Source organism: Populus euphratica, unplaced genomic scaffold (genome assembly GCF_000495115.2).
Source record: "Populus euphratica unplaced genomic scaffold, PopEup_1.0 scaffold186.1, whole genome shotgun sequence".
Classification (NCBI taxonomy): Eukaryota; Viridiplantae; Streptophyta; class Magnoliopsida; order Malpighiales; family Salicaceae; genus Populus; species Populus euphratica.
The window spans coordinates 354,775-374,547 of NW_011499992.1; the positions used below are offsets into that span (position 1 = coordinate 354,775).

The window sequence follows — 19,773 nt, forward strand, 5'->3', positions numbered from 1 at the left end:
AATTTAAATCTTTCTTTTGATTGATTTTTTAAGATTGAATATTTTTTTATCTTATTATTTAATATTTAGTTTGCTTGAGAATTATACTTCATAATTTTTTCTATTTTTTTCCCTATTTGGTTATTCAATTCACATGATTTAGCTTGTAGGGTTTGTTTGAGAATTATACTTCATAATTTTTTTATTTACTGTTGCTTTTTTTATTATATTTTATTGGCTGTTTTTTCCTTTTAATTTCATTTCTCTATATTTAAATTGTTAAGAATTATGTATTATTTTTTTATTTACTTTGTATAAAGTTATTCCTATCCCATGACTCAAATTACAAGTTTAACATGGTAATTCGAGTTGGCTTAAGTCATTTTTTTGGGTTTAACATGGTAATTCGAGTTGGCTTAAATCATTTTTTTTGTTTATTTTTATTTTTTTAAAATTTTATTTTTTAGTATTGAATTTTTAAATCAAGATTCTTAATATTTTTATTTTTGATAATTTTTTTTCATGGAGGTCATTATAATCACAATTTCTTTTTAAATTTAGTTCATTTTTTTTATTTTTATATTATATAATGAAATAAAATCATTTTATTAAATCTAATTAGATCCATGATTCATATGTGCCATCTATCCATGTAGTTAATTCAAACTAAGTTGACATCACAAATAGTATGCCAATATGTTAGCGGTAAGTTACATCCATGAAGTTGCCAACATAAGCCTACCAATGTATCCAATGTGGATATTCTGGCATCACTATTAGTTTTATCACCTCGCGATACTATGTTTAAGATTAATTTCAAACATGATATATATATATATATATAATTTAGAAATGGAAATATGATTTTTCCATAAACAATAGCATTCACTTTCTAATATTGGTCCGTGCAAGCCTTGGAAATGAAATAAAAAGAAAAACCAAAGAGCGAAGGTAATTAACTAGCCTTTAAAACTCATTTTCTGTTTGTTTTTTTATTTTAAATATTTTTGAAAAAATTTAAAAATTTTTTATTTTAAATATTATTTTTTGATATTTTTAAATTATTTTAATATACTAATATCAAAAATAAGTTTTGAAAAATAAAAATATTATATTAATATATTTTTAAATAAAAAATACTTTTAACAAATAACTGTAATTAAATTTCCATCCAAACATACGCGTTTTGACTAACGGTTATTAGAAAGCTCTTCGTCTACGACGATGATGATTGGCCAGAATGTATCAAGTCGCATTCGCTTTATCTGTTTACGCATTCATTTCATTACACGTGTCAGTGAAGTATTGCCATGTGGCACCCACCTGCCAGCCCTAATCCTACCGACTAAAACTCAACCTTCCAGTCTTCTTCAACCGCTTCATAAACCACAATAAATTCAAGAAACAATAATTAACAGCAACATTTGATCATAAAGAAGTGGAAAACGGATTATATCCCTAATAATATCAATATTTTACATAGATTAGTTACGTCATTCATACCAAATCTAATTTATTTTATTTTAAAGACTTTCTTTTCCTTTTTCTTTTGCTTCCTTTAGATAATCTAATAGATTTTGCAGTATTGTAAAATACAATTGTAACAAATAGATTTTGCAGTATTGTAAAATACAATAGCATTAATTAATTAATTAATGCTGCTAAATTCCAAGTTTTGGATCGTCCTCTTTCTCTCCGGTTACTTCATAGTTACGGCACCGTTTAACCATGAATAATAGTAATTAGTGATCGAAGCCTCTCAACTAAAGTCGTAACTCCCTTGCAATCTGATACAGATTTGTAGTGAATGGTAACTGTCAAATTGCTATAAATTCAAATCTCACGGACAAAAACACAAGGCCTGACTTGAGTTGTTTCGTGGTACAGTCTTGCTGTTGCTGTTGCTCTGCTGTTTCCTTTTTGTGGATCTATCTGATTTTGCAGAGAATGTCGTGTGCTGATCAGCTTGTGAATGAATAAACTAGAAAGAACCCCGTGTTCCTCTCCGCTCTTCTCCTGTGTTGTGTAGTAGTTGTTAGTGATAGTAAAGAGAAGAAATTGATGCAAGGGAGATGTCAATAATTCATCATGCGGGCATTGTACTGTTTCTGCTATGGTTGCTTTCTTCCTTCAATCGATGCCATCCTATTGCCTTCGTTCTTTCTCTCATCTATCTTTTCTTGGTAATTATCTTTCTCTTTGGATTCAAGTTAGTTGCAAGAAAAGATCTGATTGATACAATCTTGTTTCTTGATTTTTTTTCTTGATTCTTTCGTTTTTCTCTTCTTTTTCACTGCCAAAGGTTCATGAGAGATATGTTATGAAACTGAGGAGGAAATTGCAGTATGAAGAAAGAAAACAAGCCTATCAAAAAAGGGTATTTCCTCTTTTTTTTTTCCTTAATATAATTTTTTCCCATTTCTTTTTTTATTTAATTAATGGTTACTTCTTATTACCTTCAATTGGGTTTACTACAAACTTCAATCTTATTAATCGTCTTGTTTTATTTCTAGGCATGCAGCTTTTTTAATCTTTAAGAGGTCAATTTATTTTGCTTTATCCAGATTTTAATTTTTTTTTGTTGTTGCAATTGCAAATGAATACGCGGTTTGCACTTTTTTTTCCCCACTCTTCTTTTGGAGTTGAAAAAAGTCAAATGCTCTTTTGCTCTTTTTGTTGGTCTATGCTTCTTCTTTACTGGCATGGGATCCAACTTGGGGTTCTTGATTTTATTCCGATGAATCTGTAGCACTTTAATGCTGTGCTTCTTCTCTTTTGATCTTTCTGTCTCTCCGTGTCTTCAGGTTCTTACTGATTCTGAAACAGTGCGATGGTTGAACCATACCGTGGAAAAGATATGGCCCATATGCATGGAACAGATTGCATCGCAGAAGATTCTGCTTCCCATTATACCTTGGTTCTTGGAAAAGTATAAACCATGGACCGCCGTATGAATCCAACTTTCTAACACTCCACATATGTCTTTCATGTACTTATTGATTTTTATTGATTCAAATTTCCTTTTTGTTCGAATTATTTTTTTCGTTAAATGTGTGCTTTAATTTTTGTTCCATGTCAGACTAGCCATTTTCAGGCAAATTCGTGTTGGTATTATTTATAATCATTCTGCGCATTATACTCGTATTAAGGCTGAGCTTGAACTTTGAGGAAAATTCACTTTTCTTTCTGGAAAGAACACTCTTGGATTCCTTAGGTTCTTATGATCAACCGTGCACTTAAGTGCGTTTTTAGAAGAGGGTGAAAGGTTATTGAGTTAGCATCTTCCATGTTGATTGATCATTCTCTCAGGGTGGTGGTTATCTGCTTTGACATGTTTGCTTTGGAAACATGACTTCTGAGAATTTCCTCTGATACAATATGTTGATTGTGTATGCTACATGCACAGAAAGAAGCTGTGGTTCGGCACATGTATTTGGGAAGAAATCCACCACTGTTCACAGAAATGAGGGTTCTTCGCCAATCTACCGGTGATGACCACTTGGTATGTATCATCATTCATCCACCATGTGGCGTGAGTTTCTTTTCTTGTTTCTCAAGGGGTTTATTTAGTTGCAATAAATGTAGGTATTGGAGTTGGGCATGAATTTTTGCACAGCAGATGATATGAGTGCAATTCTTGCTGTCAAATTAAGGAAAAGGCTTGGATTTGGAATGTGGGCAAAGATGCATATGACAGGGATACATGTAGAAGGGAAGGTATACAACTTATATTTCATATTTTTAATGACCAAAATTGATATAGAAATGCAGGATCAACTACTTTATCAAGAGTCATGCATAATATGTGTGAAAGCTACCTTAATAGAGTGAACACTGCACAATAAAGTACTACACTAATATGTGAATTTATTTGCTAAAGGTGTGGTCACAATCTACAGTTTCATTATGAATAATACTTAAGCGATGGTTTTATGTTCCATTTGTGGGGGGAGGTGGATTTCATGTTTACAAAATGAAGAAGGAACACGCAGCAATGTTTCTTAGGAATGGAAATTCAATTGTACGTTACCATTGGATGTAAATGGTAGAAAACTGAACAACTGCTAGGTACAAATAGACCAATCACGTTATATTTATGCATGGATCTTGATAGTATGAATTGAAGCATTTTTCCTTTCTTCTCTTCCTCTCTCAATGCACATAGATAACCTGTTTAGCTTTTCAGTTTCTGTTCTGTTGTTTTGAAGTTCCACTCTCTGGATGATTTTCTTGGCAGAGAGCACCCACTGATTGACTAATGTAAAAGTTCAATGCAAGGAGTAATTTATTAGACATGACTTCACTCACTTGCTGATTTTCATTGTCCTTGCTTTAATTCTGATGGAATTTTGGAATTCCCTTCACTTGTATAGCTTGTTCCATATGGATTATCATATAGTTGTAAAGAGTTCTGGAGTCCATTTTACTCCAAGTTAATTTTGAGGATATCTGTATGTAAATACTTAAATTATTCTTTTAGCTTTTCCCTTTTATGTGTTTTTCAAGAATTTATATCGCTTAAACTTTCCATTTCTTAATTCTGTTTAAACCAAGGGCATTGCTGAGGAGGCTATTCTATGGTAATAAAATCTTTAGTATATTTCATATTGAGAAGTAAATGACTATGCTTTAGTTTGTTTAGTAAGGTATGATACCTCATGAAACTTCAGTTAGGTCTTACATGCTATCTGAAATGTTTCACTCTATTGTTCTGATTTGAGCACTTTAATTTTGAGAATGCTAACGATAGGATGATTATCTTAAGATTTTTTAATGTGACATCATGTAGCTGTGACTTGATGTTGATCATTGTGTTAGATTTTATTTTACAATTTTCCTCTAATAACCATTTTTTTTTTTAATTTCCCTATCTGATTAGAAATATTTTCACTTCAATCTACACCTTCTTTTTTAGGTCTTGATTGGAGTGAAGTTTCTTCCCAATTGGCCTTTTCTCAGTCGTTTGCGGGTATGCTTTGCTGAGCCACCTTACTTCCAAATGACTGTAAAACCCATCTTCGCCACTGGACTTGATGTTACTGAACTTCCAGGCATTGCTGGATGGCTGGTAAGTTTGAGTCTAGTTAACTGCGGAATGATATCTTGAAGTTCCACCCATTCTCTCACTTATATATACTGTTTGAACATTTGTTTGATTAGGACAAGCTTCTGTCAGTTGCTTTTGAACAGACACTAGTTCAGGTATAGTTCCTTAAACTCTGATACTTGGTGAAGTTTACAAGTGATTATATGCCAGTCCCTTACAAATCATGTTTCTTCTCTTGCCTTCCTCCTGATTGGGAGTATATGCATGTTCTCTTTTATTTATGACTGTCGACAATAGCATCCAAATGCTGATTCAAATATTTGCTTGTTCGCAGCCCAATATGCTAGTTGTCAACATGGAGAAATTTGTTTCACCTGGGTCAGGTATTTCACTAACAGGAACTGTTTTATTTACTATTTAGGGAATCCTATTCCTTCTTAGTTTCAGCGTTTCTTTTTGGTGTCTGTTAAATTTTACATTTGAATCAATGTCAGTTATAAGAATTCAAGCCTATCGGAACTTAAAAAAAAAAAAAATGTTAAAAGGGTAAAAACCTATTGGTTTTTGGCTTCTTGAAAGAAGAACGAGCTCCTAGGTAAGCATTTGTTTTATATGGATAAGAAACTGTTTCGAGCTAAGAATTCAGGGTGTTAAAAAATAGACAAAATAGAGAAAAGTAACAGCAAAAGAAGAGCATTTGTTTTTGGTGTCAAGTAGAAATGTGTCAGTAAGCTATTGATGAGACTTATTATCACCTGAACTGAACCTGTCTCCATGCAAAGATTGGAAGCATATTGTTTGATTAGAACTTAAGATGAAATATCGCTGGCATAAGTTTAAGTTTTTATAATTGCTGCCTCTACTTTGCCGAACAGTTTTGAAGATAGCAAACATTAAAAAAAATAAATTGATTTTAGTCAAAACCATAGTGTCATGGCCAGAGTTTTACGATGATGTATTGTGATGAGTCAGCTGTTAGAAGATGATTTTCAGCAAATCTTAGCTTGTATCTTGCTTCATCTTCTGTTTTAATAAATCAAGTGATGGTAATACTCGATATTTTAGCATCAGGAGGCCTCCTACAAGTTGTTCTAGAAGTTGTATTTCGTTTTATCCTCTTATGCGTGCCAAATGTGTAACCTTCTTACTATGTATTTACATGTCAGAGGATTGGTTCTCTGTGGATGAGAAGGAACCCGTTGCTTATGCTATAGTTGAAGTAATTGAAGCATCTGACATGAAACCATCAGATTTAAACGGTTGGTTTAGTTACTCCTTCCATCATCTTTTTACTTCATAGTGTTGCCCATGAGTTCAAAATAGTTGTTTTCTATTTTTCAGGATTGGCTGATCCATATGTGAAAGGACAACTTGGTCCTTACAGATTTAGGACAAAGACACAAAGGAAAACTCTATCTCCAAAGTGGCATGAGGAATTCAAGATCCCCATTTGTACCTGGGAATTACCTAATGTTCTAGCTATTGATGTTCGTGACAAGGACCCTTTGTTTGATGATGCACTTGGGTTTGTCTCTGACTTTTTCACCCTAAAAATGTTTGGTTATGCTTAAGCCGCATTATTGTGATGAATAATAGAGAAAATTTTGTTTTTATATATTGAAATTATGGGTTTTGAGGATTCTAAATAATTGTCATGTGTGGTAAAAATGTATATTTCACATACAGATATACACTTCCATTTTTTCACCAAGTTCCTACATTTGTGTTTCAGAATTTCATTTCATATTTCAGAGGAGTGTTTCTCAGCAATTGTTTTTTTGTAGGATTTGTAGTTCTTATTTTTTCTTTTGGGTGGGGGTGGGGATCATGCAATTGTTTGCGGCCTTTGCTTTTCATTCTCTTTGAATTTTGTTTAGTTTGTATTGCCTTCTAGTCTTTTAAATTTGTTTACGCTTCTATTGTCTGCAGGGTTTGCACAGTTGACATCAATGATCTCAAGGATCTTGAGAGGCATGACATGTGGTTGCCACTTCAGAACATTAAAATGGGGAGGCTGCATCTTGCAATAACTGTTCTGGAACGGAATGCACAGGTATTTTTCAATAGAGTTCAATTCAAGAGAACATGATTTTTACATGGTGCACTGATTTTTAATTCTTTTTTTTGTGCTATAATTATTTATTCAGGGAGGTGATTGTTCTCCTGATGGGGATACGTTGACCAAGGAGCAAATACTGGACTCCTTCGCAAGTGATACTGTGAACAGAGCTTCCTTTTCATCTGAATCAACAGAGAAGTCTAAAGTTCCAGATAGTTTCGAGCCTATCAACATCGAAGGGCAAGAAGAGACTGGAATATGGGTTCATCACCCTGGAAGTGAAGTGCCTCAAACATGGGAGCCCAGAAAAGGGAAGGCCACAAATTCTTCCATCGCTCATTCTGCAGTATCCGGACAGCTTAACATTGACAGCAGCAGTGGTGAAGAAAATGCTGAGGGTGAAAATAAAAGGAAACGATTTAAGCGTGGGTTGCAGAAGATTGGCTCTGTATTCCATAGAAATGCAAAAAATGAGGATAATTTGAGCAGCATTGGGGAAAATGTTCCATCTCCTTATGATAATATTAAGGCAACGGATCAGAGGGAGATTGGTGTTAAGTTTGTAGTGGAAGACAGCCTTTCAGTGCCGAATTCTGGTTCTTTGAGTGAAGGTTATTTGGGTTCTGAGAAAAGTAGCCCAGAAAGCCCCCAGGGAGGAAATGCCAAGGGAGGAAATGCCAAAGGCATAGCGAAGAGCATTTTAAAACATGCTGAAAAGTCTGCTCGTAGCATAAAGCATGCACTTTCTCGAACAGGATCAAGGAGATCGCTAGCTGATCCATCAGTGGTGACAGAAAGAGAAATATTTCCAGAGTCTGACTCTTCCGATGATCAATCTCGTTCATCCCCGCAACCAAAACCAGTTGTCACCAGTCCCATACCCTCCTCCACTCCTTGCAATGATGATTCTGTTAAACCCATGGAGAATATAATCGAGAGTGGTCCAAGTGAGCCCTCTATAAATTCTGGTGGCCAAATGAACAAGGTGGATGTTGAAGGTAATGGACTACAGTCCTCAAGCCCTAAGACCCCTTCAAGATTTGGAAGAAGTGAGGAAACAACTTCTTGCCAGATTTGAAGAAGTAATTGAAGGTTTAAAATTATGTTTGGTCAAACTAGTTCATATACTATTACTCTATATAGTATGTTCATCCATAGAGTTTGGAGATCTAAGGAATTGTGTTTTCTATCAGCAGTGGTTTTGTTCATTGTTATCACAATGTACAGTAGTATATTTTTCACAAATATGTAAATTAGTTACAGAAGCAGATTGTTTTGTAAATCTTCTGAACTAGTTCATATACTGTTACTCTATATAGTATGTTCATCCATAGAGTTTGGAGATCTAAGGAATTGTGTTTTCTATCAGCAGTGGTTTTGTTCATTGTTATCACAATGTACAGTAGTATATTTTTCACAAATATGTAAATTAGTTACAGAAGCAGTCTGTTTTGTAAATCTTCTGAACCTTTCTTTTGCAGAAGGTAGTTCTTCTCATTTTGAGCCTGCCTTTGCAGAATGTGCAGTTTAAGATTAAAAAACATTAAAAAAGTTTATGATCTTACATTTGGATTTTATGATCCCCTGCCTTCAACAATTTAACTCCTGGTTAAAAAATTAAAACTGATCTTACATTTGGATTTTATGATCCCCCTCCCCTGCCTTCAACAATTTAACACCTGGTTAAAAAATTAAACCATGGGGCGAGGAAGGGATTGGATAGGTTAAAAAATTATTTTAAATTAATAATTTATTGAATAAATTTTTAAGATATAACTCGAGGAAGGGATTGGATAGGTTAAAAAATCATTTTAAATTAATAGTTTATTGAATAAGTTTTTAAGATATAATTTATATTATTTTTTTAAAATATATTTTTAAGTGAAAGTTCATAATTTTATATTATTTTATACTTAATTTTTATTAAATAAATAATAAAAAAAATCAAAATCATTTAATCATTAAAATTTTAAAATTATATAAAAAATATATCTTAATTTAATAATTTAAAATTTTAATTAACATTCTAAAATATAATTTATTAGTAAAGTTACGGAATATAATAAAGTGTCCAAGAGGGCCTGCATAATTTCCCAAGGGATAAGTCAAATGTGGCTGCTGAAACAGGAGAGGCTCTTTCATCAATAATTATCTAACAAGGTCCTTTAGTCGATCGATTATTGCTAGTGCTCTCTTCTTTCTCCTTTCTTCTACTTCATTTCTTTTCCCATCATCGTATTCGCACCCTTAGCAAAGTCAAGAAACCATGGCTGGGGCATTGGTAGGGGGATCATTTCTCTCAGCTTTCCTTCAGGTTTTGTTCGACAGGATGGCTTCTCGCGAGTTTGTGGATTTCTTCAAGGGACAAAAGCTCAACGATGAACTGCTGATGAAGTTGAAGATAACAATGAGGTCTATTAATAGGTTGCTGGACGATGCGGAGGAGAAGCAGATTACTAATCGAGATGTTCAAATGTGGCTTGACGACCTTAAAGATGCTATCTATGAAGCTGATGACTTGTTGGATGAAATTGCTTATGAAGGTCTGCGATCGGTGATAGAAGCTGGTCCTCAAACCAACAAAATAGTTATGTTGCGAAACTTTCTTCCTTCTTGTAATCCATTCAACAACAGGATCGTTAGGATGAAAGTGAATTTGAAGACGGTCCTTGATAGACTTAAAGATTTAGTAGAACAAAAGGATGTCCTTGGTTTAGGTGAGAATATTGGAGAAAAACCATCATTACATAAAACGCCAACAACTTCTTTGGTTGATGAATCTGGTGTTTTCGGTAGGAACAATGATAAGAAAGCTATAGTGAAGTTGCTATTATCAGATGATGCATATGGCAGAAGCCTTGGTGTGATTCCTATTGTAGGTATGTGTGGAGTCGGGAAAACCACCCTTAGTCAGCTTGTTTACAATAATAGCAGAGTTCAAGAGTGGTTTGATCTCAAAACATGGGTCTGTGTTTCGGAAGAATTTGGTGTTTACAAGATAACTAAAGATATCCTCAAGGAGTTCGGGTCAAAAAATTGTGATACCAAGACTCAGAATCAACTTCACCTTGAGCTAAAGGAGAAATTGATGGGAAAAAAGTTCTTGCTTGTCTTAGATGATGTCTGGAATGCAAAGTACGACGATTGGGATATTTTACTCACGCCATTGAAATTTGGGGCACAAGGAAGTAGGATTATTGTCACAACACAGAATGAAAGGGTAGCATCAGTCCTCTCCAAGGTTCCACCTTACCATCTGAAGGGATTAACCGATGATGATTGCTGGTGTTTGTTTGAAGAACATGCACTTGATGATGGAGATTCTAGTGCATATCCAGGGTTGGAGGGAATTGGCAGAGAAATTGTAAGAAAGTGCAAAGGCCTGCCTTTAGCTGTAAAATCACTTGCAGGTCTCTTAAGGTCTAAAAGAGATGTGGAGGAGTGGGAGAAGATACTAAGAAGCAATTTGTGGGATTTGCAAAATATCAACGTTCTTCCAGCTCTAAGATTGAGTTATCATTATCTCCCTGCACATCTAAAGCGTTGCTTCTCTTATTGCTCAATTTTTCCTAAAGATTATGAATTTAGAAAGGAGGAGATGGTGCGTTTATGGATGGCAGAAGGTTTTCTAATCCAACCCAATGGCGGTCAAAAAATGAAAGAAGTAGGTGATGAGTACTTTAATGATCTTGTATCAAGGTCGTTTTTTCAACAATCAAGCAGCCATCCATCTTGCTTCGTGATGCATGACCTCATGAATGGTTTAGCTAAATTTGTATCTCGAGAATTCTGCTATACGTTAGATGATGCCAATGAATTAAAGCTTGCTAAAAAGACGCGCCATTTATCATATGTTAGAGCAAAGCATGGAAACCTTAAGAAATTTGAGGGGACCTATGAAACACAATTTTTACGCACTTTCTTACTCATGGAGCAATCGTGGGAGCTTGATCACAACGAGAGCAAGGCAATGCATGATTTACTGCCAACACTGAAGCGTCTTCGAGTACTATCTCTATCTCAATATTCTTATGCACAAGAGTTACCTGATTCAATTGGCAACTTGAAACACTTGCGATATTTGAATTTATTCCAAGCATCACTGAAAAATTTACCTAGAATTATCCATGCTCTGTACAATGTGCAAACCTTAATCTTGCGGGAGTGCAAAGACTTTGTCGAGTTACCAAATTCAATTCGCAACTTGAAGCACCTGCAGTACTTGGATCTTTTTGGCACATCGATTAGAAAGTTACCTAATTTTTTGATTGGCTTGTGCAATTTGGAAACTTTAATCTTGTGTCAATGCAAAGACCTCACTGAGCTTCCAACCAACATGGGAAGCTTAATTAACTTGCATCACCTTGATATTAGAGAAACAAATCTGCAGGAGATGCCATTACATATGGGAAACTTGCAAAATCTTCGAATTCTAACTAGATTCATCAACACAGGCTCAAGGATTAAAGAGTTGGGTGAGCTTCAACATCTTCGAGGAACACTAGAAATTTGGAATCTTCAAAATGTTGTTGATGCTTTAGATGCTTTAACAGCCAATTTGAAGGGTAAGAAGCACCTTGAACATTTGCAGTTGAGATGGAACGGTGATACGGATGATGCAGCTCATGAAAGATATGTACTTGAGCAATTACAACCCCATACAAATGTGGAAAGCATTTCCATTATTGGTTATGGGGGTCCAACATTTCCAGAGTGGGTGGGGGACAGTTCTTTTTCTAATATCCTGTCATTGACACTTAGTGAATGCAAGCGTTGCTCAAGCTTACCACCACTTGGGCAGTTAGCCTCTCTAAAATACCTTAGTGTCCAAGCTTTCGATGGAGTGGTTGTAATTGGTACTGAGTTCTATGGAAGTTGCATAAAACCATTTGGAAACCTGGAAGAGTTAAGGTTTGAAAGAATGCCTCATTTGCATGAATGGATTTCTAGTGAAGGTGGAGCTTTCCCTGTTCTCCGAGAGCTTTACATAAAAGAATGTCCTAACCTATCAAAGGCCTTGCCTAGTCATCTTCCTTCTTTAACAACCCTCGAGATTGAGAGATGTCAACTGCTCGCAGCTGCACTTCCAATGACACCGCCTATCTGCAGGTTGAAGTTGGATGACATATCTCGTGATGTGCTAGTAACTAAATTGCCTTCTGGACTGCATGGACTCAGAGTTGATGGATTCAACTCCATAAGCTCCCTACTTGAGGGAATAGCGCGAATGGGTGTACCTTCCACAAATTTAGAAGAAATTGAAATCAGAAACTGTGGCTCACTTATGTCTTTCCCATTACAAATGTTCTCCAGGTTGAAGAGTTTTCAAATAAGTGAATGTCCGGATCTTGAATTACTTGTTGCATGTGAGAGAAGTCACGGGAATTTCACTCGCAGTTGTTTGAATTCTGTTTGTCCTGATTTGACACTGCTTCGTTTATGGAATTGCTCAAATGTGAAGTCTCTGCCCAAATGTATGCACTCCCTCCTCCCTTCGCTTGAGATCTTGCAACTTGTTAACTGTCCAGAACTTGAGTCATTCCCAGAAGAGGGCTTACCTGCCAAACTACAGTCTCTTCAGATCAGGAATTGCAGAAAGCTCATTGCTGGCCGTATGGAATGGAATTTGCAAGCTCTCCAATGTCTTTCACATTTCAGTTTTGGTGAGTATGAAGATATAGAATCCTTTCCTGAGAAGACACTGCTGCCCACCACTCTTATCACTCTTGGTATTTGGGATCTTCAGAATCTGAAATCTCTAGACTATGAAGGCCTTCAACACCTCACCTCTCTTACACAAATGAGAATCTCCCACTGTCCCAATCTCCAATCCATGCCAGAAGAGGGGCTGCCATCTTCTCTTTCTTCTTTAATAATCTCTCAATGCCCTTTACTGGAACAAAGGTGTCTGCGTAACCAAGGAGAAGATTGGCCCAAGATTTCTCACATCCCAGACATAGATATCAACTGGGATTGCTGAAGAGGTACTAATAATCAGTAATTCTTGTTTCTTTTGAGTAATCATTCCTGACTACTAGTTTGATCAACTTCCGGAGTGGACTAGTTGTTTGTGGTGAAAACTGATGCACCGAGTGATACCAGCCATTTCCCAGTTTCCTTATTCCACATGACCATATCAGTCTCCTGACCTACATAAACAGAATTTTTTTTTCCCTTGATGTTCTTGTGGATGGAATTTCCTTCTCAATTGACTCCAATATGAGTACCGCATAGTGCTAGGACATTGTTGTTATTCGTTTTTGAAAGTTTGAAGCAGTAGGAACATTTGAGTTTACCTTAAATTGTCAAGGTCCCAACAGGGGACTATGCCTTTTTCTGTGGTAGCTAGTTCTTATATGTTGTCCCTCCTGCACCAATTCTATATGCAGAAGAGTTTAACTGTTCCAAGAGGGAGCAATTTCAATTTGATCCAAGCATGTTACCCTCATGGAACCTCTTTAACAATTTCAATTTGATCAGTGACATACTCAATCTTCTTTTTGTAGGCTGCAAGAAAATAATCACAAAGACATTGGAGCTTGTAGCACATGGTACTCCATTATTATAGTGGTGTGAGATTTGCAAACGTTCCTGTCCATTTTGTTGAATTATGGAAGACGGGCATCATCAGTATCATCGGTTGAATGAGTTTGGGCTGTTTATTTGTCTTTATGCCTCGTACATTGGAAGTATGTGCTTCAGTTCTATCCAGTAACTTCTGTACCTGGGTTATGTTCAAGGAATGGGTATTTCCAGTTTTTTCCTCTACCTCATCATGTATTTATTCATGGGCTGTTATTTCCAGATTTGCATTTCAACTTGGCTTGCTTTTTGCATACTGGGTTCTCTTTGTTTGATCCTGAGATTCCAGCAATGTTATCTGCATTTATATTTGATGCACTTCTGCTGGCGATTGCATTATAGACCCACCTCGCCAACACCCCTGAATTTAAAAATTGCCGTTTGATGTTTTGCGGTAAAAGATGGCGGGACTCGGATTTGGTCATGGAGACCAAAACCATTTTGGGATTTGAATTGTGCTTGTGAATCTGAAGCTTTCGGCTTTTAGATGGTTGATGAAAGTTTCACCTTGAACAGGAATATTATCATCGAATTTAACTCCTTGTGTTTGGATTCAAAGAGTGATCTATTTCTCTTTGGCATCCTTAAGCATTCATTCCCAGTTCACTTCAGTTCATAAAATCCTGCAGTCAACCAAACAGAGCCATTGCCTTCAACACATCTAAGGTGTATTCATCATCCGATCTTTCCGTGGTAATAGATGACTTGTTTCCTCATTTTCATCTAGTTTTCCTCCAACCGAAAGATTGAGTGCAGTAGGTGATTTTGTTCATCCGCTTGTTTCCCTGTTGTTTATATCTGTTATTCTCCAGCATCAACATAAAATCTTTAGTGACAATTCCTGAGCTGTGTAAGGTCTGTATTTGCTGGAGGCAACTCCATAACAAGAAATCGTGCTGCATAACCCTCAAATATCATCATCGCATTTGCTAAACACTAAAATACGGGTATATAAATAAACTCTCATTTGCTTGACTTCTTTCTTGTAAGTGTACAGATCAAAGTAAGAGACCAAACAACTAAATTAGACATCAGACTCCTATATCTAATATTTCAATCCATTAGCAAATTTAAGCAGACAAAAAGAGCTACAATGTCTACATAAGGCCCCGTAAAATAATGAGGAAACTCAAATTTTCAGCTTCTATCTGCAAGTTAAATCAACAGGAGAATGAAGCAATATCCCAATATCATGTACCACATTCAAGCGTTGCAAACTCGTTGATTGCAGGAAATTCTGTTAATTGATGCCCCCATGTAGCTGATCAGGCGCAGGGATTCTACAGAAAGTAAATCCTTTGATCCGCATTCATGTTTTTGTTAGAAGAGTTTCTGATCGAAGGCCATCAACCAAAACTCGCACTTGCTGCTTCCATAATGGTCACCACAAGATGTACAAAGCTTGTCCTCACAGCCAACTCCGCTCCACTTCCATTGCCAGTTAATAGACAATCAGACAGAGCATGGCTCATATTCTTCCATCTTATAGTTGAGATTAAATGTGCAACGCTTGCCGTCAAAGTCACTGCCCCTCCCGTAACAACCAATGTGAGAATCAAATATTCTCGCAATTAACAATTTCGCTCAGAGAAACATGGTTGAAACTCCAACTGACGGAAACCACACTTTGAACCATCTGCACCCACATTCCCATCTTGGGAACAAAACCTTGCCTTGCCATTTGCTTCAAAACCCAATCCAAATCCCTTAGCAACCTTTCCTTGCAAAGTCCATGAATCAACTTCTTGTAGGAAACAAAACTAGGATCAACTCCCTGCCCAATCATCCTAACCATAAATTCTTTTCCCTCAACGTACTTCTCTGCATCAAGCAAACCATACAATATCTCTTGATAAGACCCTGCATTTGGTTCACACCCTTTAATATTCATTCTCTCCAACAACTCCAGCCCCTCCACAACTTTGCCCTGCTTTCTTAGCCCAGAAATCAAGATATTGAAAGTGATCGTATCCGCTTCAATACCCTCCTTTTCCATCCTCTCCAGCAAACCAAATGCCTCCTCCACCTTCCCTTTCTTGCATAACCCATGCATTAGAGTCGAAAACGTTCTCACATTGGGCTCACACCTTTGTTCAGGAAATTCATCAAGCACCTTGAATGCAGCCTCCAAATCCCCATTCTCACATAACCCCTTAATGAGAATATTAAGAGAACAAACATCAATCTCTATACCCAACATAGGAGCTTGCAAATACACCTCATGAACTACATCAAAAACTTTTGCAGACACAAGCAAGTTCAATACAAGATTGAAACTTTTCACATTAGGCCAACGATTGTACCCTTTTGGCATATCAAGAAGGGTCTCCATTGCTTTCTTGATTCGACCCGCTAATTGGCCATAAATCTTGATCACATTGTGAAAGAAATCGTTTGATAAACGACATGACTTGTCAAGTTTGATTTTTTGCATTATGTCTTCAATAGCATCAAAGTTTTTGGCTTGTGCAAGCTTGTTTATGACCTGAGTGTAAAGGGCTTCATTGGGTTTATAGTCTTTCCTCTTTGAGTATTGGTTCCATACTGAGATTATTGAATTTGGATCTTTCAGATTTTCAAAGATCTTTATGACTTCATTTGGAGATAACCAGTCTTTGTGGGTCAATTTGTACGTGGAATCAGAATTTTGTGATGATATTGAAGAAGAAGGAAATGCTGTAGAGAGTGAACAAGGAAGGATTTTAGGAATTGGGTTTGGAATAGTGGTTCTTGAATGAGCTAGAACATAGTTAAAAACTGATTTTTGAGCAGGAAACGGACGTGAAATCATGTCTGTAACCTCTTCTTCCTTTCCTCGACCAACTAGCCCAGGTTTAGTTAATGGAATTTGTAGATGAGAGGGTTGATCTGTGTTGAGGTTGATAATCCTCAACAGTATACGTTTCTCAAGAATAGTTTATTTCTTAATAATGACATTTCCATCTTGCTTTCCAATCTTCTCTGTTTATCTATTTCTTGAAAAGAAAAACAAAACAAATTGAAAAACAGCAAGAAATTGATGCAAGGACTGGGTTGTAATTAAATGAAGGGTATTGTGGTAATTAAATAATAATTGATATATATATATATATATATATATATATATGTATAGAAGGATCTGAAAATTGAACAAGCGAATCGTGAGAGAAAAGGGTGGAAAAGAAAAAAGAAAATAAGAAAAAAGAAAATAAAAAAAAGAAAGAGATTGAAAAAAAAAAAAGTTTAAAGGTAGGATTTAGAATTATAAATATATAAATGTATTCGTTGAACTTTAAATTTTGATTTTGATGAATGTTAGGGTTTTAAAAATTTTATTTTAAATTTGACTGATAAATTAATTTGAATGTTACATGGTTTATTGTTGTAGATAATAAATTGTTTAGTTGATTTTAAAAAATTGTTCGTAAAGATAAATATTAAGTTATGATTTGTGTAAATAGTAAATTTTGAGTTAGAAATCTTGAAAAGAATAGTAGGTTTTTTTGTTGAAATTCTAGGTTTGAGGTTGAAGATGAAATTTTTTTGGTTTGATCCCTTAATTTGTGATAATTATACTTTAGTCCCTAAATTTTTTAAAAAATTCAGAATAGTCCCTGAAACATATTCCGAGATTCTGAACAGGACAGAATTCCTGTATAGTTATGAAATTTTAACACTTTCAATTTGGTCCTTCAATTTGACCATAAAAATTTGGAAAAATTCCAGAATGGTCCCTAAAATATAATGAGATATTCTGGACATAATTAATGATTAAATATGGTCAGAATTTCAGTATAGTCATGGATTTATAATATTTTTAATTTGATCCTTCAATTTGAAAAAAATTATTATTTGACCCTACAAATTTGGAGAAAATTTGAGAATGGTCCCTAGAGTATAATGAGATATTTTGGACAGAATTAAGGATTAAATATGATCAGAATTTTAGTATAGCCATGGATTTATGATATTTTTAGTTTGGTCCTTTAATTTAATAAAAGTTATAATTTGACCCTTAAAAATATGATAAATTTCAGATTAATCCCTAGCTATAATATTTGCTTTTTTAGATTGGTTTGATGAATAAATGAGGGTTATTTAGTGAATTATTACTAATTTTATTATTTATTTTATTATTGATTAGGTTTCGGAAAAACCATTTAATTTTAGGTTTTTGAAAAAATAACTAGTTTGGTCTAAATATATATAGGGTTATGAAATACACTTTTAGTTAAGTGTACTAAATAGGTTAAATGTTCTTTCAAGTCGTTTTTGAATATGTCTTCTTTGTATTCAAATAATCCTGATATTCTACCGACGGGACGTTCGTAGGATTTTCTTCGGTGTTTACTTTTGACTTTTGTTTGCTTTCAAGTTAGATGAGTGAATCATTTTTTATATGCATGAGAAATATTATAAATATTTGATTTGTTAATATGAATTAGATCATGCTTTTTAATAATATATATGCTGATTATTATCTTTATTATAATAAAACATGATTAATTGTTGAATCTGAATTCTTGATATGAACCAATATATATTTTGAATTACTTCTGAATTGATAGCTCCTCATTTGATTGATGTCATGAGTTGAGTTTTGAGATATTAATATGTCTGTTTGAGTATAATTATAAATCTATGGTTTGCCAACTAGAATACCCATGCTAATAGGGTAGTGTTATATATTATCTCGTGTGTGTATTTTAAACGTTATCTACTCATTGAGTTGTTGAACTCACCCTCTCATTATTTATCATTTTTAGGCTTATAGCTTGATAGTAGGTCACTTTTATTGGACCTTCAGAACCTACTCTTTTGGTTGTGATTTGTAGTTTTTTCTTTATGTCTAGTTAGTGCTCCAAAACTATGAAATTATATTAACTCTTGTATTAAGACAATCAAATTATATTATAAGTTAGTTTGTTATTAATGATGCGTTGAACACTGATTGAGTTGTTTAAAAGATAAGATTGTATGTAAGTTTGGGTTTCATAGATATAAAACCTTTAGAGAGGAACCTTGTTTGTATGCCAATCATTGATCTGGGAATCGGGTCGTAACAGTAATGAATTTTAAAGAAATAGAGATTAAATGTATAGCTTTTGTAGTCTAACAAATAATGGTCTCCTTTTCTTCTCCTTCATTGATCTATTACATCTATTCACACCAAAAACCCCACTATTGTGTTTGATTTTTATGAGAAGAAAAAAAAGATCGAGTCTATACTAATTTGGTTGTAATTGGGGGAGGAGGAGGATAATTGTTACTTGGGAAACTGAGAAGTATGCTATTAGGAGTGGAAAACTAAGAAGCAACAATAACAGGAACAAAAAGAGTTTGCATCTGCTCACATCATTCGGATCTCAACTTAATTACCTTGATAAAAATGGTAGGCAAGATGCTTTTTTTTTGTTAATTGTTAATATATTTTGAATATGTTCATTGTTTTTAGGAGATTTCATCATATTAAATTACAATTACATTATAAATTGCAAATTACAATAACATTACAAATTACAAAATAATAATAAACAAAAAAGAAAATTTTTTCCCCCTATTTTGATTAATCATTATGAAATGAGTGCATAACTCATAATAAATTATCAATCATTGTATAAGTATTTATCATTAATTCAAATTATGATTCGAGTGATGTTGGTTATAATAACTTCATTGAATGTGCTAAAAGCATGTTACCTGAAGGAAATAGGTTGGAATAGAACTTCTATTCTGCAAAATCCATGATGAAACTTCTTGACTTAAGATTTCAAAAAATTGATATGTGTCTAAATTTTTGCATGTTGTACTATAGTGAATATGTAAATTTTATTGAGTAAAAAACCTATCAATATGCTTAGTATAAACCTAATAGTAGTAGAGGAAGGGTGTTTGTCATATAGAAAAAAGTAAGATATTTTTTAATCACTCTTGGACTGTAAAGGTAATTACATCTTTAAAGATTGTTGTGGATATGATATGACATCATTCATATGATGCAGTGGATGAAATCATAGTATACTTTTCTAATGATGAAGCTTAGAAGCAATTTAATAAAATACATACTCGGTTTTTAATTGAACAAAGGAACATGTATCTTGGCCCGCGTACAAATAAATTTAATCTA

General features: G+C 34.5%; 3 protein-coding genes across 6 annotated transcripts; 2 read left to right on the forward strand and 1 right to left on the reverse strand.

The window, feature by feature from the left end:
• The first annotated feature begins 1,665 nt into the window (after nucleotides 1–1,665).
• NTMC2T6.2 (Calcium-dependent lipid-binding (CaLB domain) family protein) lies at nucleotides 1,666–8,636 on the forward strand. Of its 4 annotated transcripts, XM_011047284.1 has the most exons (13): nucleotides 1,666–2,162; nucleotides 2,282–2,356; nucleotides 2,784–2,927; nucleotides 3,386–3,481; nucleotides 3,565–3,696; nucleotides 4,895–5,047; nucleotides 5,140–5,181; nucleotides 5,361–5,409; nucleotides 6,193–6,285; nucleotides 6,368–6,551; nucleotides 6,956–7,079; nucleotides 7,174–8,209; nucleotides 8,386–8,636. In XM_011047284.1, the coding sequence occupies exons 1-12, from the start codon at nucleotides 2,052–2,054 to the stop codon at nucleotides 8,161–8,163; spliced, it is 2,193 nt and encodes a 730-aa protein (XP_011045586.1). In that variant the 5' UTR covers nucleotides 1,666–2,051; the 3' UTR covers nucleotides 8,164–8,209; nucleotides 8,386–8,636. The 4 variants fall into 4 exon arrangements, with proteins under 4 accessions (XP_011045586.1, XP_011045585.1, XP_011045587.1 ...); XM_011047283.1 differs by lacking the exon at nucleotides 8,386–8,636 and having other exon boundaries at nucleotides 7,174–8,353; XM_011047285.1 differs by lacking the exons at nucleotides 2,784–2,927; nucleotides 8,386–8,636 and having other exon boundaries at nucleotides 7,174–8,353.
• A 584-nt stretch (nucleotides 8,637–9,220) lies between these two features.
• Nucleotides 9,221–14,210, forward strand: LOC105140444 (putative disease resistance RPP13-like protein 1). Its single transcript, XM_011047287.1, has 2 exons — nucleotides 9,221–13,069; nucleotides 13,592–14,210. The coding sequence occupies exon 1, from the start codon at nucleotides 9,352–9,354 to the stop codon at nucleotides 13,063–13,065; it is 3,714 nt and encodes a 1,237-aa protein (XP_011045589.1). The 5' UTR covers nucleotides 9,221–9,351; the 3' UTR covers nucleotides 13,066–13,069; nucleotides 13,592–14,210.
• A 403-nt stretch (nucleotides 14,211–14,613) lies between these two features.
• On the reverse strand, nucleotides 14,614–16,645 carry LOC105140445 (Pentatricopeptide repeat (PPR) superfamily protein). The gene has a single exon (XM_011047289.1). It carries the CDS (start codon nucleotides 16,456–16,458, stop codon nucleotides 15,223–15,225), a length of 1,236 nt encoding a protein of 411 aa, XP_011045591.1. The 5' UTR covers nucleotides 16,459–16,645; the 3' UTR covers nucleotides 14,614–15,222.
• Between the last annotated feature and the right edge of the window lie 3,128 nt (nucleotides 16,646–19,773).